General features: G+C 40.5%; 1 protein-coding gene, 1 long non-coding RNA gene and 5 other non-coding genes across 7 annotated transcripts; 6 read left to right on the forward strand and 1 right to left on the reverse strand.

Moving 5' to 3' along the window:
- Positions 1 to 4344: 4344 nt before the first annotated feature.
- On the reverse strand, positions 4345 to 20980 carry Larp7 (La ribonucleoprotein domain family, member 7). The gene is made up of 13 exons (NM_138593.2): positions 20814 to 20980; positions 14993 to 15177; positions 14721 to 14821; positions 14552 to 14635; positions 14285 to 14449; positions 14107 to 14200; positions 13678 to 14034; positions 13457 to 13601; positions 11785 to 11909; positions 10663 to 10787; positions 8430 to 8589; positions 8176 to 8267; positions 4345 to 4665 (listed from the first exon to the last, which is right to left on the reverse strand). The coding sequence occupies exons 2-13, from the start codon at positions 15174 to 15176 to the stop codon at positions 4585 to 4587; spliced, it is 1713 nt and encodes a 570-aa protein (NP_613059.2). The 5' UTR covers position 15177; positions 20814 to 20980; the 3' UTR covers positions 4345 to 4584.
- Gm51018 (predicted gene, 51018) lies at positions 12720 to 14534 on the forward strand. Its single transcript, NR_146435.1, has 2 exons — positions 12720 to 12777; positions 14265 to 14534. It is a non-coding gene; the product is annotated as a predicted gene, 51018 (long non-coding RNA).
- On the forward strand, positions 12859 to 12932 carry Mir302b (microRNA 302b). Its single transcript, NR_030403.1, has one exon. It is a non-coding gene; the product is annotated as a microRNA 302b (primary transcript).
- Positions 12994 to 13061, forward strand: Mir302c (microRNA 302c). The gene has a single exon (NR_030404.1). It is a non-coding gene; the product is annotated as a microRNA 302c (primary transcript).
- Positions 13127 to 13195, forward strand: Mir302a (microRNA 302a). The gene has a single exon (NR_029653.1). It is a non-coding gene; the product is annotated as a microRNA 302a (primary transcript).
- Positions 13255 to 13320, forward strand: Mir302d (microRNA 302d). Its single transcript, NR_030405.1, has one exon. It is a non-coding gene; the product is annotated as a microRNA 302d (primary transcript).
- Positions 13364 to 13438, forward strand: Mir367 (microRNA 367). The gene has a single exon (NR_030268.1). It is a non-coding gene; the product is annotated as a microRNA 367 (primary transcript).
- Positions 20981 to 20989: the final 9 nt, after the last annotated feature.

The following is a 20989-nucleotide window of genomic DNA, read 5'->3' on the forward strand; positions in this document are numbered from 1 at the left end:
ACTATCTCCATGAGATAGTTTTACTGACGTTTTGTTCTTTCTATTATTTGTTTTGTGCTTTGGAACAACACTGCCTTGTTAGGCTAAGATAAAACTGGGTACATTTAGGTTATTCAAAATGGTTCGTGATCAAACCCAGAGTGTCACCCGTTCTGTGTGATGGGTAATTGCTCTGCTATGGAATATGGAACTGTGCCATTGCCACTCTGGGACCTGGGAACAGGAAGTACATCTCTGAGTGTGACACACTGTGTTTTCTGTCCTGAGGCAGCCGGTACTATTGAGCCCTCTACAGTGGTTGAGGCTCCCTTGCTTTCCTAGTACACAACATTGAAACCTTGATCTGTTTCCCCCTCGATTTCATAAGGCCTACTGTGAATTCTCAGGGTAATCTTTTCCCTTTCTTTGGTGTAATAGTTACTCTCTGCTTCTTGCAGCCAAATGTATCACAGATAATACAATTTACTTTTCACATGCTCTTGGATATTTAGTAAACAATTTAACATTTATATGCATATGTGTATGTGTGTGTGTGTGTGTGCATGCATGCACATGTGTATGTATGTGGAGGGGTGTTCCCATGCCAGGGAGCACATATGAAAGTCCAAAGACAACTTATTGGGGAGTTGGCTCTCTCCTTCTACCATGGAGGTCCCAGAGAGATTGAACACAGGTCCTCTGGTTTGTCAGAAGGCATCTTTTCCCACTGAGCCATTTTGCCTGTCTGTTCTTGCATACTTAATTTTATAAATCACTGTGTCCCACATCAGTCTATCCCTGCTTTGATTTGACAGGGCAAAAACAATGGAGCCAACAATCTTCCAAGGTCAACTTCAGAAGCTGGATAGAACAGTATCACTCCCATTATTTTGTGCTCTGAGCATGTTTCAGAAATGGTTTTGAGAACTTAGAGGGCCAACTGAGCAGGAACAAGCACGATGGATTTAGATTTGGGACAAAGCTGAACAATGGACTTCTCAGACAGTTGACTGGAGGTCCCAGTGTGTTATTGAACAAGACTGTAATTTTTAATTTTCACTTTACTCTCAGATTTAAGAGATCTAAAATCAGAGTGATACTATAAATATTTGTGGGCTGCGCAGTGGTGGCACACGCCTTTAATCTCAGCACTTGGGAGGCAGAGGCAGGTCAGCCTGGTCTACAGGGTGAGTTCCAGGACAGCCAGGGCTACACAGAGAAACCCTGTCTCGAAAAAGCCAATCAATCAGTCAATCAATCAATCAATCAAACAATCAAACAATCAATCAATCTTTGTGGGTTTAATGAAAGAAGTTAATTAACATTATAGAAAATAAAGTTGAATGACAGAAAAAATAAACTTTTGAGACAGGGTCTCACATATATCCCTGGCTAGTTTAGAACTTACTGTATAGACCAGACTAATCTTGAACTCACAGATCACCTACTTCTCCCTCTATGATGCTGGGATGAAAGGCACACGGCCACATCTGACTTGAAAATAAAATTATATGTAAACTTCTATCTTTTCCCGGTTCTCCCCCTTTTCCTCCTCCTCTGATTTGTTTTGTTGCTCCCTTTGAGATAAGACTTTTGTAGACTTTATGGTGTCTCAGTTGACTGTATATCCAGAGCTAATTTTCCTGCCTTTGCCACTCCGGTGCAGGAAAGGCTGCAGGTCCGCAGCATCGCAGTTGGCTTAAGTTATAGTCCTTTTGTATTTTATCTTGTAATCTGAGATTTGAATGGAGGAGAAACACAAGATTTTCTAATACTTTAGGTAAAGGTCTATAAAATGCAAATTATTTGACCAGTCATTCACATTATATTAAAAATCTCAGTAACTAAGTCCTGACTTCTTTAGCTAGCCCATCAACTATCATGAATAAGTTTGAAATGTTCATCCAAATTTATTACCTCTTTTATATCAAAATGAGGATGATAGGAATATAAGTCAATGTTATTTATTTATTTATTTATTTATTTATTTTGGTTTTTTGAGACAGGGTTTCTCTGTGTAGCTCTGGCTGTCCTGGAACTCACTTTGTAGACCAGGCTGGCCTCGAACTCAGAAATCTGCCTGCCTCTGCCTCCCAAATTCTGAGATTAAAGGCATGAGCCACCACTGCCTGGTTTATTTCTCTCTCTCTCTCTCTCTCTCTCTCTCTCTCTCTCTCTCTCTCTCTGTGTGTGTGTGTGTGTGCGCGCGCGCGCGCGCGCGCGCACATGCATGCGCAGGTGACTGCACGTGCATTCGTGCTCATGACAGTCCAGGTACCCTTGGAAGCCAGAAGCATCGGGTCTTCTTGAAGCTGGAGAAGCGCCTGCTGTACAATCCTGACAGCCTGAGTGACCCCTCAAACCACGGTGGGTAGAGAGAATAGATGGTGAAAAGTTGCCCTCTGATCTTCACATGCTCATGTGTGTGCATTCAGACATACATGTTAACAAAAGACAAAAAGAAAAAAAAAGAAGGAAAGAAATCAATGGAATCTAAGCACAAAATAGCTCCCTATAACTAACTAATTAACTAAGCCTTTTTAAGTGGTTTTGGATACTCTCATTTGATCCAGTAACTGTCAGTATAATCAGATAGTCAATACTGGCATCAATTCCAGTTGTACATATATTTCCTCTGAATCAACTTTGACCAATCAAAATCTAATACAAAGTTGGGCATGGGAGCACATAACTGTAGTTCTACCAGAGGCAGTCAGATCACTGCAAGTTCAAGGTCAGCCAGGGGTCCATAGCAAGACAAAAAGAGCCAAAGAAATGTGCATACGTAATTAAATATAAAGCAGCATTGAATTAAACCCCTGCCTAATCTAGTTTTGAGAGAGGGTCTCATTGTGTAACCTTGGCGGGTCTAGAACTTACTATGTAGCACAGGGCACTCCCTAACGCACAGAAATACACCTGTCTCTGCTTCCTCAGAGTTGTGATTTAAGGTGTGTACCACGAAGCCCAGTTCCCTTAAAATGACATCTAAAAAGATTTCTGGACATAGTCTACAACGTATCTTTATGCATGTTTTGCATGCATATGTACCATGTGTATGACTGGTACCCTTTTGAAAGTATTTTATTTGTGATGGGGGGAGTACACGCATGTAGGAACGAGGCTCTGTTATCATGTGGGTTTCAGGGACTGAACCAAGATCAGGCTCTGCAACAAGAGATTTTTCCCCCCCACTGAACCATCTTGCCAGGTTCCCCAGAAATACACTTTCTAACAAGCTTCCATTTTAAAAAATTTGTCTTTATATACAATACAGGTTTCATGAGGAAAAAAAAAACAAACAAAACCAAACCAAAAAATTTGCTGTTAGTGTTTCCCAAATGTTATAGCAACATCTACAGATACTCCATAGTAAATGTTCGATTCTTCATTGAGACAGTCTCTATGTAACTTCTATCACATCCAGGCCTAAATGGTCCACCCTTCACTTGCTGGAGCTCTTTTATTATAAGCCTAAGCAAGCATAACCTAGAAACAATTATATATAAATAAAATCATGTTCATACATATAAAATCACCCGGCGGAGGAAAGGGTGAGAGGAGAAAAGACGAGATAGGCAACTTGCCAGGGTACTCATATTTGGAAGCGCTCAGCTGTTGCTGCCTAGCCAGTGATCCTTCTTGTGGGTCAGTGACAGAAGACCACAGGGCTCAGGGAGTGCACAAAAACTGCCACTCCCTCCTGCAGGCAGTGTCAAAGCCAGTGGAAGCAGCAATAGCACATTACCTGAGAGACAAACAGGACACTTTCAGGATATTCTGATAATGTCTAGGATACCAGTCCTTCATAGGTGCTGTAAATACGCCTCTGCAAACAACTTGAGTCTTACTAATTTCTGTTTTCTTTTTTTCTTTAGTATAGAACAGAGTTTATTCAGGGCATAGGGAGGGGAGTCAAGAGGGTAGTAGAGGCAGAGAAAGGCAGAGAGAGACTGTAGAGAAGTAGAGACCAGACATGAGCATGTGGAGAGAGGGGTAAGGGAATGGGGAGGAGGGGGAGGGGAGAGGGGACAGAGCAGGAGCAAGAAGGAAAAACCAAGAGCAGACTTGTTTTCTGTAAGGTCGATTCTCAGACTCCCTCTAAGTTCATAGTACCTTGCACATCATCTAATTAAAATGTCTATTTATGAAAAACAAACTCAATGCTTTTAAAATTCAACATCTTAATAAGAAACGTTTGGCACAGTCTGTTGCTTGAAGGAGGGAAGGAAGGAAGGAAGGAAGGAAGGAAGGAAGGAAGGAAGGGAGAAAATAGCAGGGAAAAGCAGTTACAGTCAGTTTACATCTGACAGCCCTGCATTTTTATTTTTTCAATTATATATTTTGTAAATAAAACCAAAACAATTATGTTCAAAACACATTTATTTATGAAATCTGAAGTTGCATTTGCGTAAATTCAAAAGTAAGGGTGTTCATTGAAAAAATCTGACAAACATGCACTTGTTATTAGAAAAGTCTTATTGACACATTGAGGAGCCAAGGTTTTTTCCTTTTCTTTTCTCATGCAGATCTCAACACAACAGTCATGAGGCAGCCCAGCAGTAAGAACACTTCAGCAAGGGAGGCCCAAAAGTCGTCATCTTCTCAGTCATACTCAGAGAAACGGATGTGCTGACTGGCTTGCTGAGTCTTAGCCAGTCTAATCTTCTCAGCTTTGGTGATTAGCTAGAGAGAAGGTGAGAAATTAGAATGCCTCAGGAATTCCAAAATGAAAAACAAGCATCACTCCTAAAGCCTTACCACTATCAGGCTGAGGAACTTAAAAGCTGGGGTAGAAAGACAAATGAGATCATTACGTTCTGATCAAATCAATTTACAGAGAACTGGAAGATTTTTACGAAATAGACCTTAACTCTTAGAAACCTCCATCTCCCTCCAATTACAGTTCATTACTCAAAATCTTTCACTGACATGTCACCCACTCCTCATTGTCCTTTAGCTTTTCTTAGGAAGAGCCACAACTTAGCATTATTTTGCGTACCCCCTGGACCTGGATAATAATTACTAAGACTAAATGGTGTGAGACCCTTAACTACATTGTGAGTAAAGATTTATGTTATTTAAATGAGATGTTGTGTTTCTGGGCTGGGTACTTCTCAAGTTTGCTTTACAAATTGCTTATTGGCCAGGTATGGTGACTTATAGCTTTAAACCCAGCATTCTAGTGGCAGAGGGATCTCTGTGAGTTCAAGGCTAGCTTAAGCCACACAGTAGGACCCTGTTCTCAGAAAAACAACTAAAGCCAAAAGCAACAACAACAGAACAAAAATCAAACTGTGTACTGGAAGGATAATTCAAGCAGAGCTATGTGACTATGGTACACAGCAATTCTGTACACTTAGTTGTTGTTGTTGTTATTATTATTGTGTTTTTAAGATTTATTTTGTGTATGTGAGTTATTATTATTATTGTTATTATTATTATTATTACTATTATTATGTTTTTAAGATTTATTTTATGTACATGAGTAACACCATGGCTGTCTTCAGACCAGAAGACCAGAAGAAGGCATGGTATCCCATTACAGATGGGTGTGAGCCACCATATGGCTGCAGGGATTTGAACTCAGGATGTCTGGAAGAGCAATCAGTGCTCTTAACTTCTAAGCCATCTCTCTAGCTCCTATTTTGTTTTTTTGTGACAGGGTTTCTTTAAGTATCCCTGGAAGTCCTGGAACTTGCTCTGTAGAGGATGATGGCCTTGAACTCAGAGAGATTGCCTGCCTCTGTCTCTAGAGTACTAGGATAAAAAGTATGTGATGCCATGCTCAGCATGTCTGTCTGTCTGTTTATTTGGAATAAAGTCTTATTTTGTACTCATGTCTGGCCTGAAATTTACTACACAGCCCAGGCTGCCCTGAGTCCTGGCATTTAAGGTGCGCCTGTGCACCACCACACCAGGCTCATTTTCTTTCACTCTACCTCTTCTATATAGAATTCTTTTTTCAGTTTTGTTTTGTTGTACCCTTGGCTGTTCTGGACCAGGCTGACCTTACCACATCTATTTTATGTTACAATTCTTTTGTGTCAATTATACCTTCTAAAACCTTAAAATTTGCTTTACAAATGAAAAATTAGGATAAAAAGCTACAAATAAAAAATACACATTATATATTATATAAAATACAAGATATATGTATTTTTTTAAAGGAGAAAATAAGACTTTTTTGAAACACAGAAGACAACAGATTGAAACATGCCCAAAGCAGTTGCTACTGCTTTTCTGCAGTGGGTCTCTGTGTAATGCAAGCTGGCCTGAAGATCACTCTTCTGCCTCCTGAATAGCTGGGACTGCAGGTGCAGACAGCCAGCAAAAAGTTTCCTTAGCAGAGAAAAAAAAGTTATATTATAGTTTTAGGGGATCAGAAGTACACAGCCTTTCTCAGGCACACAGTAAGTCTGAGGTCAGCATGAGGTACCTGGAACCTTTGTTTCAACCCATGAAACAAATCTGCTGTCATATCTGTTGACAGGATTCAATTAAAGCACTGTTTACAAATGGCAAGAATAAAAATTCTGGCTAGCCTAGCAACTAATGATATGTTCCCAACCAGGAATTCTGCCTTCAGCTGGGTAATATCCAGCAGTAATTCCAATAAAAGTCCATTTTGATTAAAAACAAAGGCAAACATCTAAAAATTGTGGTTGGTGGTAGATGCCTCTGGGGGTAGGGTGCGTCCTTCAAAGCCTGACTACGGACCAACAAGTTGCGCTCTTGGGACTCACAGGTAGAGGCAGAGAACAAGCTGCCCTTTAACTTCCACATGCATGCTGTGGCACAGGCACACCCACATGAATTTAAAGATATAATTAAAATAATTAAAGAACAATAATGTCAGAACCACTGAAATTTTGCCATTATTTTCTATATACTTAATGATTCTCATTACTTTAGCCTAGAGTGTTGCACTTCTGAGCTCTCTTGAGTGGATGTGAAAGCTATCTGGTTTACTCTTCTGTGCCACACTGGTATTTTAAGCAAGCTACAGAAGAACGAACGGGTCAATGTGTCCTACGTGCCTGTCACTTTACTTGTAGGAACACAGAGCGTCAGCTCTGGCAGGTAGTCCACAGGGGCAGAGCAAGCGCTCCTTAACACCCTTAAGCAGCTGAGTTCAAGCTCCAGCAGCAGAAAACAAGTTAGATTAGCAACGGTTAGGTGTGGTTCCCTTTCTTCTAGCTGTGTGCTTCAGTTGTTCCTACCTACATCATGCTAACAACCCTGAAAATGAAGCATTTTAACTTACAAAGAGTAACTGTTTTGTTGTTGCTATTCCAGTTTAATTTTATAAAATACGATAGGCAATGTTTATTTTCTTGCTTGAGACTAAGATAAATATTAATGAATTTCTAAAATTAAAAGTAAAATGTTTTAATTACCAGCTTAAAAAAGTATAGCCAATTCAAACAAAACTTCACACCAATTAGAAGAGTAAATATTACTTATTTGTTCTAGATTACTGACATTAACATCTGAACATCTCTAACAAGTTTTGAAATTCACACCTTCAGGAAGAGAAAGCGCCAAGAAAGGAGGCCTTCCCATCTCAGCAAGAACAGTCTCCATTGAAGAAAAAAACTTGACAAAGACCAACAGTAACAACAGCCCTGTCAATCGTTAGAAATGCCAAAGGAGGAAGATGAAAAACACACCAAGCCAATATGCATAGAAAATCTGAACCAGGTCTTTCAAAGCTCTTAACAGTCTATTCTAAATACGTCAGCTACAACAGCATTTAAAAGACTAAGCATCGAATAAATGTCATTCTCAGTGAGTAGCGTTGTATTAATTATCATAGAAATAAAATTGTTGAATGAATCAGTTTGTTTTAATTATTTCAGTTTGCTCCTGCCACTTATTATAATAAAAAATAGCAACCTTTCTCATTGCCATCAGGAGCCTTACATGTATCAAACCTGAACAGAAGATAGTCTTTCTACAGGCACTCATCCCCACACTACAGAACCCAGGAGCTCCAAATCAGAACCGTGCATATTTAAAATGCAATTACAATTATGGATCCTTGTGAGCCAACAATCTTAATTTCATCTACTTTGAAAGAAGGAGAAATCTGTATTCTTTTCCAGTCTGAAGCAGTACTCTCTAATAGGAAATCCAAAGTGAATTTATCGTCATTTATTATTGTCAGAAGATGCATATAACCATTCCCCTTACCTTTTCTGTGCCTCTTTTCTTTTCCCGAGGTTGATTAAGTTTGGCCTGTCTATCTACCAAAATCTTCTGCCAGTACCTCTGCTCATGATCCCCTTAAAAAGAAGCAAAAGCTCTGATCACAGAGTGTAAGGATATACACTCTACCTCACCAGCACGAGTGCTTGGGGAAGAAAGTTAGTTCCATTAGCCCAATGTAGAACAAGTAAGATAATTCCCAATAATAACTGTTTACTAGAAACACAATCAGGTTTTACCAGAAAGGACCTCGAGGTTCCAACTGTGCTTCTTTCTAATTTCAGTCTGTGCATTCATTACTGCCTGAGCATCCTCGGGGGTTTTAAATCGGGCATGGCATTCAGTATCTCCTTCTAGCAAATCAATGTAAACAACTTCTGAGATTGTGGCCAAAATATCCTATATGGGAAAGAAGTATGAAAACTTAAAAATCACACTTACAATGTTTGACAATAAATGAATGTAACCACAGAGGTTGTCAAAATGTATTCTATCAAGCTACCTCTATAGTTGATGGGTAAATATATAAAACATACAGAATTACTCTTTGAATAGATTTATACAAAAATGAGATGCAATTTAATAATTCATCGCGAATTACTGTAGCTCATCCTCTTGGTTCATATTTATGAACTGACAAGGGGCTCTGCTAAGGGTAAGACTTGGAGAGTGGAACGTAAATGGCCCCTCACTCAGCACGCTGGAGGAGGTTAGTACCAGGAAGACTAAAAGAAAAGAAAGATAGGATTGGAGAAGTTGAGTCTCACTCACCTACACAACACCATGTGTGACTTAGAACACAGAGAAGCAGCTTTCAAGATTTTACAATAACCAACAGAATCCTAGGGCTCTCTCTCGGGTAGGTTTACTGAACACAGCTCAGTGGCTCTCAGTTTAGATAAAACACCTAAGTAACCTCTTCTAAGCAAGCCGAGGGCGCCCAGCAAGGGGAGAGTTTTACCTATGACACCTGCTGTGAGGTCTAATTAAGGAGATTCCTGCATTTTTAATCAATTTTTTTCTCACACCAGGTTCTTCACAGAACACAATACATTTATGCAGGAATGTAACAGTAATCTTCATTGTTAAATTTCACTCATTAAAACTAAAGAAACCCTATTTAATTTACAACAGAATTTTCTAGACACAAGAACTCAAATTCTTTTAAAATGTCACAGAAAAAATGTAGGAGATTTTGGACACTGTAGGATAAAAATAGTGTATTAGTTACCAGTAAAGGATAATTGAGATTTGCAGGTCTTTAGAAGACAGAAACTCACCCTTACCACACAATATTCTGTAATGTAAGAAAACCCTTACTGAAAAATGTTTCCTTAATCAAGAAAAAAAAAAAGGACTGGAGAGATTGAGACCTGGGAATCTTCCAATGCTTTTAATCTAGTGAATCATTACTAAGTAAGATACACAGCAAGAGACCAGTCTGTAGTAAGTTGATGAAATTGTAATATATTTCCTATTAGTGGTAAGAGTTTTATAACAGATTTTTCAGATAGTTTAGAGTACCACAGTTCAACTTACTATGCATCCATTAAAAGTCAGGCTGATCTCCTAATTGAAAACCCATATAATGACCAATTAATCTGGTAATCAGCGACAAGCAACAGAGCTCAGGTTTTGTTTCAGAAAAACGAAGTAATTACTAGAGGACTTTCAACGGTTGCATTACCAAGCTCTTCTGCTTGCTCAGGACGGAATCCAGGCCTCCATGCTTGCAAAGCATTTGCTTACTGACATCCGTTCAGGTTCTTCATCTAAATTCTATATTGTTACCATCTTTTCTTTCTCTTTTTTAAAGATTTATTTATTTATGTCATGTATGTGAGTACACTGTAGCTGTCTTCAGACACACCAGAAGAGGGCATCAGATCCCATTACAGATGGTTGTGAGCCACCATGTGGTTGCTGGGAATTGAACTCAGGACCTCTGGAAGAGCAGTCGGCGCTCTTAACCACTGAGCCATCTCTCCAGCCCCCTTTACCATATTTTCAGATGTAAGCTAATAGGATTTAGGATTGACAATTATAGCTTGGTCTACAGTGAGTTCAAGGACAAGCAGGGCTACCCAGAGAAAGCCTATTTTGAAAAAAACCTGCCAACTAACAAAATATGGAATCAAATACCTTTATCAACAGAAAAACTCTTTCAAAGCATAACATTGAATACATATTACTTCAACAACTCCAAGTTAGAATCACCATATCATTCTCCACTGAACTACACAGCCACTAACCATTAGTGAAACAAGAAAGAAAGGTGTACAGGCTATTCGATGTACTTAGGCCTTATTTCCTGAGGAATAAGGTATTTAGGTATTTAGAGTAAACTTAAGAGTTATCAGTGTTACCATGGACTCTACAAGTAGTTTATCAGAAAGGTACAAATTCTGACTGGAGTTGCTTTGTTTTCCATACTATTTTGAAAACATTTCACATGGGGTTCATAAATATTACCTTGACTTGTTTCCTGCCCGGTAGAGGCTCTCCGCTCACAATCTTCACAATCACTCCAGTCACAAACTGTGGGCCTTGTGCACTGACCTTCTCCTGGGTGGAACACTCTTGACCACTGCCTGCTGCTGTGAAGAGGAAGGAGCCAGAGGTAACCTTCCCACTCCTGACATTTCACATGAGGAGCACTATTCTACAACAGCAGCAGCAGCAGCAGCAGCGACTTCTCAGGCTAGTTTAAGGATCTCAGAATTGTAAATAATATTAAGGAATCACACTGCCCATTGGAATCAACATGGCACAAAAGGCATTATACCTCTAAACCAAAGAATAAAGCCTTAATAAAGATGTATGCCTATATGAACATAAGACTATTCAAAGTATTCTATTCTTTTTTTTTTTTTTTTTTGGTTTTTCGGGACAGGGTTTCTCTGTATAGCCCTGGCTGTCCTGGAACTCACTTTGTAGACCAGGCTGGCCTTGAACTCAGAAATCCGCCTGCCTCTGTCTCCCCAGTGCTGGGATCAAAGGCATGAGCCACCACTGCCTGGCTTCAACAATTTCATTTTTTAAAAAATTTGTTTATTTATTTTATTTATGAGGACGCTGCAGCTGTCTTCAGACACTCCAGGATAGGGTATCAGATCCCACCATGTGGTTGCTAGGACTTGAACTCAGGACCTCTGGAAGAGCAGTCAGTGTGCTTAACCACTGAGCCATTTCTCCAGCCACAAAGTATACTGTTCAAATATGAGAATTTGTATAATTTGCAAGAACTTAAAACCTTTACTAATATTACAATGAACGAGAGTAGTGCTCTAATATGCTCCTGCTTGCTGAACATCATCCACTAAGCCTGCAGTCTTTATTTCTCTCTCCAGGCACTCACAAGTGAGCTCGCAGGTAAGTAGAGAAGAATAAACAGACTATTAAAACCTAGTGTGTAATACAAAACTTCACATTTTTACTTTTCTTAAAACATTTTGTTTTTGGAAATGGTTCAGCTTAAAACTGAGGAAGCCACTCTATCACTGCAATAAAACTGCCCCTGAAACCATTCATAGACTAAAGCCCACTCTTCCATTACATGAGCGTCACCCTCTCCGTTCCCCACTGCACACTTACTAGGCGCTTTACAGTCTGTTTCCATTTCTGATTCCAATTTGATTTGAGATATTGTTTTTTTTAGAGAAGCCATGCTAGCTTTTTGCAGTGCCAAATACTCTTTCTTCAAATCCATCCATTCAGTCCTGAAAAACAAAAATTGAGCCATTACAGTGATAAGACGACCCAACTAGAAATCTGAAGTTGATCTAAACACAATGTTCATAGGAACTGCAAGTCTTTCTGACTTTTCTTTCTTTTAAGGCATATGTTTACATTATTTGTTAAGCCATTTGTTAAAGCTACCTAGCAAACACACAAAGGAAGTTTCTTTGTCTTAACAGGCAAGGAAAATGCTTGAGTTTCCTGGTTGCTTCTAATATTTAATTGTAAAATCACTTTTGAGTCACTTCTATTAAGTAAAATCACTAAATCAGGCAACCTGGAGAAAAAGTAAGAGACTAAAACTTAAAGATTTCTCAAATTGCTTCCAATTTGAGAGCTAACATTCCTTAGGATTTACTTGAATCAAAAGGAATTTCTAAGAAGAAAAAAACACCCCATGGAAGCAATTTATTTATTTACATACATTTAACATGTAGATGTATCTTCAAACAGCTAGGGCTCCTCCAGAGAAGCACAATGCATCTCCTGGCTCTGTGGGAGCGCTCATTGTTACCCTAATCTGTGCCATCAAACGGGCAGATAGGAGATTTTTTTTAAAGAGGAGGATATCTTGTGGTAATGGTTTTAGCAGTTAACATTGACATCTGTTTACTTCAAAAAAGGAAAAAAAAAAAAAAAATCCAGACCTACCCAGGTCCCCAGGACCTACTTTCCCCAGAGCTGATACATTAAAATAACAAAGGGTCTTGTAATGATTCTCAGAGATAGAAAGCCAAAAGGAACTCAGGAGTTAGGAGTAGTATAAATACAAGTGGTCTAAAGTCGGCGTCTTTCACCCTCCGAGGACAGAACAGGACTCTTTGGGAGGCGGTCACGAAGGTAAAGGAGGTAAAGCTTATGTCTGTAACCGGGTCACTTTACTTTCCTGTGGGTTTGCTCTTCTGTTTTAACTAGTTGCCTTGTGGGTGGGTTCCCTTCAACTTTAACATGGGAATGCTTTCTGTCTCATCGAAGAGTAAGTGCTTCCATGTTTTAGTAGAAGTGAATTCAAGAAACTCTGGAATAAGAAAGCTAGCCTTTTAATTCAGAGTCTGATGGGAGTCCCCTCTGCTTTAACATGGGGTTACCTGCTGTGTTAAACAAAAGCAAGTGCTTCCATGTTTCAGTGGGGGTGTCTTAAACTGTTCAACATTTTCTCTAAGATGCTGTAGGTTAAGGGAGTTATTGACTGGGCTTCCCACCACTTAAACGTGGTTGTACTTGCTTTAGACCTAAGAAAGTAAGTGCTTCCATGTTTTGGTGATGGTATGTTTTCCTTTATATTCATGCCTTTGTAAAGACCACTCAAGTCTGCTTAAGGGGCCTCCTTTACTTTAACATGGAGGCACTTGCTGTGCATTTAAAAATAAGTGCTTCCATGTTTGAGTGTGGTGGCTCCTACTTAATCTTCATTGTGCTGCATATAGATAGACCAAGGCCGTCACTGTTGCTAACATGCAACTCTGTTGAATAGAAATTGGAATTGCACTTTAGCAATGGTGATGGACCTGTGTCAGTGGCCACTTACTTGGACAGCACTCTCAATGGTATAACCTCCTCGCCCATCTTATGTCTCTCCTTGTGTTTCTTCTTATGCTTCCTCTTCACCTTTGAGAGTGAGTCACCTTTTCTGTCTGTCTCCTTCTCCTCCTCAGTAGAGCAGAATTCTAAGTCTAGAAAAAAGATTTCCGTAAGTCCGTTGTTGTGGTTAAACTGGTTAAAACATTTGTAACCCTACTGCCACGGTACCTCTGCTCTCCTTGGAGACCTCGGAAGCTGCTTGGCCGACGCCATCCTTCTGAGCCCTTTTCTTAGCTTTTGGCCTTGGGGGGAGGCAGTCTTCGTCCTCGGCGCTGCACCTCTCCCTCTTCCCTGCCCTGGCTTCAGGTAAGCTGGATGCTTCCACCTTGTCCCGCTTCTTCTTTTTCTTTGCAGGTTGCTTTGGAGCTTCCGGGGTTTCTGCTTCGGAGCCCTCAGAGGCCGTCCTTGGTCTCTTCGTGGCTTTACACACGCCCGAGCTGCTGCTGTCCACGGCCGACTCTTTGGCCTGCACACTCTCTTCCTTCTTTATTCTGCCTTTTTTCTTTTTCTTCTTTTTCTTCTCTTCTGTAACAAGATTTTATTATTTACAGTCATAATAGTTTATTGTTTACTTGGCCACTCTAAGTAAGCACTCACCTGCTACTCGTAAGGAAGGGATGGGCTTGTTTTTCACTGTCTTGGGAAATATACCAGGCTTTCTAGGTGCTTCTTCTGGTGGGTTGTTCAGAAACTGAAAAGATTGATTGCAGAATTTGTTACTCTTGTTAACCCTGTGCTTTTTCTTTACTTTTCAGGGTCCCACAGAAGTACGTACCTCAATGGCTTTTGCTGCTTGCTCTTTTGTTTCAAATTCCACAAAGGCAAATCCCTTAGGATCCCCAGTAGACTTGTAATGTGGAATACTTATGTAAACCACATTGCCACATTTCCCAAATACTCTCTCAATCCAGCTATGAGTAACATTTTTGGGGAGCAACTCCTGTAATAAATCATGGTATGAACATTTTAAAGTTCCTACATTTTTACCAATAAATGAATTATAAATAAATGAACTAGAATTAAAATTTGTGTCATTTCTTACCACATATACCGTGCGTTCCTCCTCGTCCTTTGGTCTCTCACCTAGGGGTTTTTTCCTCCTGATTCTGGTCCCTTCTAAGTCCAACTTTATGAGGGGGGAAAAAAAAAGGAAAGCTAAATAAAGTCAGTAGTTAATTGGATGTGGGTGACTTGAAATGTAAGTTTTTTACCTCTACAACAGATGAGCTTTTCAATGCTCTGGCTATTAGCTTCCCATCAGTTGTCAGCTTCTTCATTTTGTTAAAAGACACCAGGAGAGAAATGTCCACATCTAGTAAATAGGATAGTGGGATGTTAAACACTGGAATATATACATGTGTGCAAACAAGCACGAGTTCAACATGCAGTTGTGTGTCATGAACATATACAGTACTGAGCTCTCAGGAGGCTCTGGCCCCATATAAATGTGAGTTGGAAATTCCAACAAAGACAAAAAACTTACATCCATCTCTAGACTTTTCAATTTGCTCTCGCAGAAACTTGTCCTTGTGAAGGTTTGCATCTCCAAACCAGAAGTCCACCTGCTTAGCAATATCTGCAAGCACCTGTTTAACCCGGGAGCGCTTCTTTTTTTCTTCTTTTCTCTTAGTGCTTTCTTCCATAGTTTTTTGGTTTTCAGTTTCCATTCTGAGAGGGGAAAAAACAAAAATGCCAAACTGTAAAGTGCCTAAATGCCCCTGTCACCTGAACCTTCCTGCTGCAGGAATTCCTGCTGCAGGACGCCATCTCACTGACATCAGTAAGGATGTTTTTAAAGCTGGTCTGTCAGGCAAGTGCAAATTCTGTAGTAAATTCAAGTAGTAAAACCTCTACCTCAAAAGATGGCCTAGTCAGCCACCACTGGAAAGAGAGGCCCTTTGGACTTGTAAACTTTATATGCCCCAGTACAGGGGAACGCCAAGGCCAAAAAGGGGGAGTGGGTGGGTAGGGGATTGGGGGGGTGGGTATGGGGGACTTTTGGGATAGCATTGGAAATGTAAACGAGGAAAATACCTAATTAAAAAAAAGAGGAAAAAAAAACCCTCTACCTGATAATTACTAATTAAGTACATTGTAGCCCTATGGGGGGGGGGGGAGGGCTGGAGAGATGAACTGCTCCTGAGTTCAATTCCCAGCAACCACATGGTGCCTCACAACCATCTATAATCTGTAAGGGGATCTGCCGCCCTCTTCTGGCGTGTCTGAAGACAGCTACAGTGTACTTGTCTTTAAAAAATAGGTGAATACTGGATCTCATCTCAGGTTTTCAACTCACCGTATCCTTCCAGGCTTTCATTCCTACCATTTAAGCGGAACCCCAATGAGCTCAGTGTTTGCCTAATGCCAACAGTTACCTGACCTCTTCATCTGGCTTTAAGTTTGCCTTTTCTGGATCCTTCCAGAAAAGGGACACTTCCAACTGTGACTAAACTCCTATCTTGGCCTCCTGTCTCATCTATCCTCTCTGAGGGTCCTGGCTATTCAATTCTGGGCTCTCTATCTCATACATACACACTCTCATTAGCTCCATATTCCAACAGTCAATTACACACTTGACATCTCCATTTGTTCATTTAGAGGATATCGCAAACTTTATCTGACAAAAACAGAATTCCAGCCCCTCTCCCTCATCCCTTCTCCTGTCTTTATCTCTTATTCCCTGCTCTTTATCCCTCTGGAATAAATAAATCTCTTTTGTGTTTGAAAAAAAAAAACAGAATTCTATAAATTTAAGATTTTTTTTCCTCTTTGCAAAATACCAACTACAAAACTGTAAAACCAGAAAGCAGTCTCACTCCCTTCCTCATACTCTACAGTCAATTCAATTCACCAGCAGTCAGACTAGCACGGGCTTTAAAATACATCCTCAATTAATCCTTTTATTTCTAATAAGCTACTTGGTCCAAGTTATTATCACATCTCACTTGAACTATTCCAAGATCTTCCCTAGAGGTCAGCTGGCTTCTACTCTGTTTTATTATAGTCAATTTCCTGCTGTTTCTTTCCCTAATACTCACACACACTCTCATGTCAAGTGTGTAATTGACTGTATGGTTGGCTTGGTTATTTACCCAGATCTGTGAATGCCACTGTTTAAGAGAGCTTTGTCTTTCATCCAACCTACAAGAGTCCCATGGATCCCAATCTGAACTATCCCCTAGACTTTTCTTTCAATGCTCACCACTATCTGGAATTAGAGTTTTGTTATCTACCTACCCCACTATAATACAAATATAGAGGCAAAGGCTTTAATCACTACGTATTTGTGAAGTAGTTACATATATTTAAAAGTCCCTGTAGCTAGGCATGGTGGTACCTAAGCCCCAGCACCCACGAGGCACTGGCAGGTGGGCCTCTGTGAATGTCTCGCCCTATATAATGAAAATAAGGTATTAAGCATCTCAAGTTCTTTTCTAAGGTGGTGGAGTATAAACAAATATAAATACAGACTTCAGTGATCAGAGCAGGCTCCACTGCTAACTGTTAATCATAATGGGCGGGCTTACAGCTTTCTAGTTCTTTTTCCTGTCAAAGCCCACCATCTAAGGCAGAGGTTCTCAACCTGTAGGTGAGACACTTTTGGGGCTCACATATCAGATAACCTGCATATCAGATATTTATATTACTACTTAAAACAGAAAAATTACAGTCATGAAGCAGCAACAAAATAATTTTATGCTTAGGAGTTAGTACTACATGAGGAACTGTATTAAAGTGTCACAGCATGAGAAAGGTTGCGAGACTCTGATCCAAGGCATAGTGGAACTCACAGCTACTCTACTCTTCACCCACTAGATCTAAAGCAGAGCACACAGAACTGCAAAACACAGATGCTCACAGTTATCATTCCACTACCTTAGCCCAGAGGCCATTCTTCCTGTTTCTCTTAAGGGTTACTTTTGTAACTTAGCATATTCCAGTTCAGATCAAATACACCTTCAATTTGGAACAAGTTACAGACCAAACAGAAAGTCACATAAACTACAGAACAATTTAGCTTCCCTACTCCAGGTCCAAAGAAAACCAGTTAGTTAAATGGCTACACCTTGGTTACAGAGCTTCCTCATCTCTACCCACTTTCTGTCTGTCTTTCTCCTTGATGCTAGGAATAGGAATTAGACCCATGGCTTTCCATATCCTACCACTGAACCACTCCTCAGCCCTTGCTGCACTCCTAACCCTATTTGTACTTTCCCAAGGTCCTGTAGTAATGAATAATTATATTGCCATTCCACACATTTCAAAGGAAATGTATTCTTTCCGGCCAAAATCTATTTATCCTCACTAATGTTAACACTATAATCCACCAAGTTGACCAAACCATATCTGCATGTGTCTGGAAGTTTTCTCATTTCTGTGGTCCATAAAAGGTAGACACAAGTCTGTGAAGATTGATTAAAGAAAATGTGGTTTAAGCACTTTAAAATGTTGCTGTGGAGAAGTCTGCAGAGATGTGGTTAGGAATACTTATTGCTCTTGCAGAGGACACAGGTTCAGTTTCTAGCACTGATATCAAAGCTTACAACCGCCTATAAGTCTGGTTCCAAGGGGGATCCAAGCATTCTTCTGACTTCTGTGGGCATCCGGTATACATGCATACATTCATACATACACACATATATTCCGGTATACACGCATACATTCATACACACACACACACACACACACACACACACACACACACACACACGTATATTCCGGTATACACACATACATTCATACATACACATGTATATTACATAAGTTTAAAAAAAGACTCGCAGGCTGGAGAGATGGCTCATCAGTTAAGAGCACTGACTGCTCTTCCACAGGTCCTGAGTTCAATTCCCAGCAACTGCATGCTGGCTCACAACCATCTGTAATGGGATCTGATGCCCTCTTCTGGTATGTCTGAAGACAGCTACACTGTACTCATAAACAAAATAAATCTTAAAAACAAAAACCAGCCAGGTGTGGTGGAGCATGCCTTTAATCCCAGCACTCAGGAAGCAGAGGCAGGTGGATTTCTGAGTTCGAGGCCAGCCTGGTCTACAAACTGAGTTCCAGGATAGCCAGGGCTATACAGAGAAACCCTGTCTTGCCCCTACCCCCCCCCCCAAAAAAACAAAAAAAAAACCCCAAAAAACAAAACAAACAAACAAACAAAAAAAAACAAAACAAAACCAAAACCCAAAGGGGGAAAAGCTGCCATGGAAAACATGATGCCATGTTATTTTTACCAATCTTTCACTAAATCCTATCAATTTCATCTTTGAAATGGCTCTTACCCCCATTTAATGTTTTCTCCATCTGCTATTAGAATATGAGTTTATAATTGCACTAGAAGTCACCTATCCTTTACAGAAGTTTGTGTCACCTGTCCATAATACTCATATGGTTTATGATGGTTATATTTTATATTTTTGGGAGTGAGCCTAGCTTTTCATGGCTGAGCTATCTTTCTAGTCTGTGAAGGTTATTTCTAAACTTGAAACATTAGTGATTCTGATAAGTTTTTCTTTTTTCTTTTTTTTTGTAGTGTCATAAATATACTGCTAAATGAATGTGGTGATACACAACTTTAATACCAGTACTTGGGAGGTAGAGGCAGGTGGATCTCTGAGTTTGAGGCTGGCCTGCTCTGCAGAATTTCTGGACAGCCAGAGCTACATAAAAAATCCTGCCTCCAAACAATCAAACAAACAAACAAACAAACAACATCCACCCACAAAACTCACAGTCTTGGAACAAAGAAATTACTGTGAAGCAATGCCAGATATTTATATAGATAGATAGTTTTAAATCTTGACAATCCTACTTGGTCGTTTCTTTCCCCTTTTCAAAGGGAGGCTGAAAGGTTATGTAATTCAGTCAAAACTAGGTAGGTAAGCAAACCGAGGTGTTTGACTCTTACACTGTCTACCGTTTAGTAGAAGCTACACTCTGTCAGCATTCACACTATATTCTGACCCAGGAATTTCTTTTTTGGGGGGTGGTGGGTGGTGGTTTCAAGACAGGGTTTCTCTGTATAGCCTGGCTGTTCTGGAATTTACTCTGTAGATCGGGCTGGTCTCGAACTCAGAAATCCACCTGCCTTTGCCAACTCCCAAATGCTGGGATTAAAGGTGTGCGTCACCACTGCCTGGGCTGTCCCAGGAATTCTTCATCTGACCTCCCTGACACTTCTGGGAGTTTAAAGACATCTTAGGAATCCATGAGATGTTATAAGACAAACTTTTAAACAAAAGGTAAAATCATGCTTATACAAATATAAAGGAATATGGTAAATTTAAGTGGAACTAGTCTGTTTAAAGGAGAAAAGACCAGATCAATATGCAGCATAAAGTCAAAATGAATGTTAACATATACTGGTCAGGGGCAATGATTGGGCAAACATGGTTTTCATCTTTATGTTTTCAACAAGTTACAAAGTTGCAACACTGCCCAAAGACAGTGAATGTCACAGATAATCTGGAAGTAAGCTGTGCTAGATGTAAAGCAAAAGACCATTTTTTTTTTTTTAAATTTTAAATCAAAGGTTTTGTTTGTAAAATCACATACAAAATGTTTCCACAGGTACATGTAAAATTTTCAAAGGAACTCGACAATAATATTTTCCAGGCTTTAAACAAAAAGAAGAGTACCCAAAAGATTGAGAACCAAAGTTGTAGTCACGGCAAACCCTTTAGCGGTCTGGAACTTTGCTCCAAATAATCTTTTAGTGTGAATGTTTTATGAAGTCATTCGGTTTCCCACCACCGCCCGGCTTCGAAAGACTACTAAAAGGCAGTCTTACTTCTTGAGGATTTCCATTCTCAATGAACTCTCCACTCATATTTCTCCTTAATTTCTCATAAACGCACTCAGAACTTAAATTCATTACTGTTAGCCCCTTCTACAACGGCTTTTTCTATAGAGGGACTAGCAAAAAGAAAAGACTGAACTTTAGAATGCAAGTTCTCACAACTGATGTCCTTTGGGAAGACAACCTGCCTAACACCCACAGTTCCTCTGAGCAACCCTACTTCCGCACAGACTCCCCCCCCCCCCCCCCCCCGCAGCCGGGCGTGCCCCAAACACCCCAACCCCAAGCTCGGCCCGCCCCCTCTGTACTGAGCTCCGAATAGCAGGGGCCGCCAGGGAACTGCGCGTGCGCACAACGCACGGCGCCAAACCAACGGCACAGTGGCGACGGGGGCGGGGTGAGGCGGACCGCGGATGGAGGGTGGCCCTCAGGAGACCCGACTGAGAGGAGTTCCCACCTCTACGGGTCTGAGAGGCTCTGCAGGCCAGTAGTGACTTACTCCGTGCTCGTCCCCAGATCCACGGTCAGCGCTTGTGTTCTCCCACGCTTTCCTTCTCCCGACCCCTGCGGTCGGCGGAAATTTGCGTCATTCGAGTAGCGACGCGCTTCTCTCAGCCCGCTACGGAAAGACGGGTCCGAGGCCCAGGGTTCGTTGCTGACGTCATAGGCGGAGCA

The sequence above is a fragment of the Mus musculus genome, chromosome 3, assembly GCF_000001635.26.
Source record: "Mus musculus strain C57BL/6J chromosome 3, GRCm38.p6 C57BL/6J".
Taxonomy (NCBI): Eukaryota; Metazoa; Chordata; class Mammalia; order Rodentia; family Muridae; genus Mus; species Mus musculus.

Bases quoted from the DNA above. Each gene is read 5' to 3' on its own strand.
- Larp7 (NM_138593.2), bottom strand. From the start codon at position 15,176: ATGGAAACTGAAAACCAAAAAACTATGGAAGAAAGCACTAAGAGAAAA. The intron at 14,636-14,720 runs GTAAAAAACTTA...CCCCTCATAAAG, and splicing joins AAAGCTCATCTGTTGTAGAG to TTGGACTTAGAAGGGACCAG. The intron at 14,201-14,284 runs GTACGTACTTCT...CAATCTTTTCAG, and splicing joins AAGCAGCAAAAGCCATTGAG to TTTCTGAACAACCCACCAGA.